Source organism: Cupressus sempervirens, chromosome 7 (genome assembly GCF_028749045.1).
Source record: "Cupressus sempervirens isolate cs-2001-9-10 chromosome 7, ASM2874904v1, whole genome shotgun sequence".
In the NCBI taxonomy this organism is placed as follows: domain Eukaryota; kingdom Viridiplantae; phylum Streptophyta; class Pinopsida; order Cupressales; family Cupressaceae; genus Cupressus; species Cupressus sempervirens.
The window spans coordinates 830,773,443-830,775,952 of NC_143124.1; the positions used below are offsets into that span (position 1 = coordinate 830,773,443).

The 2,510-nt window shown below is 29.0% G+C and overlaps 1 protein-coding gene across 1 annotated transcript; it reads right to left on the reverse strand.

The window, feature by feature from the left end:
* Positions 1-459: 459 nt before the first annotated feature.
* LOC149549954 (acetylajmalan esterase-like) lies at positions 460-2,510 on the reverse strand. Its single transcript, XM_089793155.1, has 5 exons — positions 2,288-2,510; positions 1,954-2,166; positions 1,157-1,305; positions 801-1,065; positions 460-683 (listed from the first exon to the last, which is right to left on the reverse strand). Exons 1-5 carry the CDS (start codon positions 2,508-2,510, stop codon positions 460-462), a joined length of 1,074 nt encoding a protein of 357 aa, XP_089649281.1.

Below are 2,510 nucleotides of genomic sequence, written 5' to 3' on the forward strand. Positions count from 1 at the left end.
ACATGACATCTTAAAAGGTATTTTATAATATGATATTTGTTAAATGATAAATATAGTTGTATTAAAAATGTTTAATATTTGAGACTTACTATTAAAGGAAAGCATGCATTTCTTTCCATCTCAACTAAGCCATATATTTATTATTATTTGCACAAACTTTACTGAACATTTCTATTTATATTTTTAGTGAGAATGTTACAAAATATTTTTTTAAGCAATAACCTCTTAAAAAATTATACATCTAAATCAGCAATGTTGAATAACAATTTTATGGACATTACATAGATAATTTTTTAACATAATTAAATAGGATTTTTTTTTTAAATTTTTTTTTCTATAAAAAAATTCACAACTTGATAGACAAATAATACTTAACTTTATTTAAAATCAAATAAAAGGAACTTGTAAATTTCCTTTTGTTAATCTTTAACAAACTTTGTAGATAGTATGTGATAATACCTAACAATTCTTAAAAAGAAAACTAAATGGAGGACTTGTAAATTCTCCATCTATAAATTTTGAAGCAATTCTCTTGTATGCAGCCTCTGTTAAATGAACTCCATCCCAATTAAAATATCTTTGAGGATTAGGGCACGATCCTGTAGAACCACAAGTGAATAGTGGGTTGTAATTGTAGAGTCCTCCACACCCACAACAAGTTTGAAGAACATATGGTTGTAACCCTACACAATACAAATTCTCAGTTTGATTATTCAACAAACATATAAAAATTCAAATTTATATACAATGAATGAACATAATTTAAAAAAATGTTATTTTTAAAATTCTAACTTGCTTACCATTAAACAATGGATCCTTCAAAATTGCAAGTGCGGCACCATGATAATCAGCAAAAACTATTAAAATATTTGGATGCTCTTTTTGCACTTCCTCTACCATTTGTTTCAGGATCATGTTACTCCTCTGTGCAAACTCATTGTAGTTCTTCAAACATCCCATTTCATCTAAATCACCCTCTTTTATAGAAAGATAAGAAGGTGAGCAACCAATAGGCAAAATATTTTGAATCAAAATCTTCTTTGCACCCCCTTGAGTGATCAATGTCTACAAACAATAACAAAAAAAATTATCACTTAAAATATTAAAAAAAACTTCACAAATAATGAAAAAAAAAAAAAAAAAAAATTATGCTTACTCTAAGTGCTCCTTCAATTTTACTGATTACTGGTATAATGAAAGTTTCCACTTCAGCTATGGATCTTCCTTGTGAAAAGGGGTAGTTATAATCATTTTCACCAATCTCTCCCATCACAAACATTGCATTGGCAAAATGTCCATCACATTCTGCACAGATGAACGATAAAGCAATGTCAAAATATAAATTCTACAATTTGCATTTTAACAAATAAAAATCCTATAAAATAAACTTTAATATAACAAATCTCATAACAAGAGACTCAATGCATCAAAGTTCTTGCCAATAGCTTGAAATGAAGGGATATAGAGATAAATAGATGAGAATCAAAACTAAAAACAAGAAATAATTAAAAGAAATAGATCTGGTCTTAATTCCAAATGTTTCTTATAACTTTATAAAAGGGAGTTGTAAAAGTTATTTGCATATTAAAATATAGTTTTAATTTGTAGACATATTTTGTATTACTTCTGTCTATGCTTCTAAGCCCTTCCAAATTTAAATAAAAGGAAAGAGTGATACAGAACTGTTGCTGCAACACACAAATGGTTTGAAGAGTACTGGTGGAGCCTTCTAGATCTAACTACACACTCAATTCACCACTCTCGGTGTAACAAGCTGCTAGAGAAGCAGACGCAAAACATCCAGTCTTCCTTTTGTTTCACTTTCATTGTTTATGTTGTAATATCATTTTCAGTATATACTATAGATAGTACTAATAAATTTATAGATAAAATTATATTATACTTTTGAAAAAACACAATTTTAATTTTATAATATGAAAAAAGAAAGCGTACCTTTATGATATGAACAATAATCTTGCTTGTGTTTCAAGAACCAATTTATTTGTGTATCCAAAGAAAACTCTGTAGCAAGTCCTCCAATTCCTCTTGTACGGAAAAAAGGAGGATCTAGAGCTGTAGCTCCTGCAACTGCAAAATTTACACCAGCACTAAAATCTGCAGACCTTAGTAGATAAGGATTTAACCATGGTTGACCAAGAGCTTCAGCTGCAAAACACCAATAAGCGTAATAATAACAATATTATTTGCACATTCAGTTTGAAATTACGAAGTGTTAATTTGAAAAGAGAAAAAAAGGTTTATCTCATCTTAATTCAAAATTGCATACCGATGAAATCAATAATTAATCGCCCGTCTGAGCAGCGACCAGTTGGATAACCCAAAGTTTTACCATATGGAAAATGACCGATTAAACTATCTGGCGATGAGATTAGCAAATTCCCCGTGTCTGTAAAAGAATCTCCAAAACTATAAATTGGAGATTTACAGTCACCAACTTGAATTTGGAAGCAGAGCAATGAGAAGAATAATACAAATTTTGAAAACTTCAT

What these genes read in the sequence shown, in the direction of transcription:
- LOC149549954 (XM_089793155.1), bottom strand. Translation starts at nt 2,510, where the DNA reads ATGAAGTTTTCAAAATTTGTATTATTCTTCTCATTGCTCTGCTTCCAA. An exon ending in TTATTGTTCATATCATAAAG is followed by an intron (nt 1,306 to 1,953) that starts GTACGCTTTCTT and finishes TCATCTGTGCAG; the next exon opens with AATGTGATGGACATTTTGCC. An exon ending in AAATTGAAGGAGCACTTAGA is followed by an intron (nt 1,066 to 1,156) that starts GTAAGCATAATT and finishes TATTGTTTGTAG; the next exon opens with ACATTGATCACTCAAGGGGG.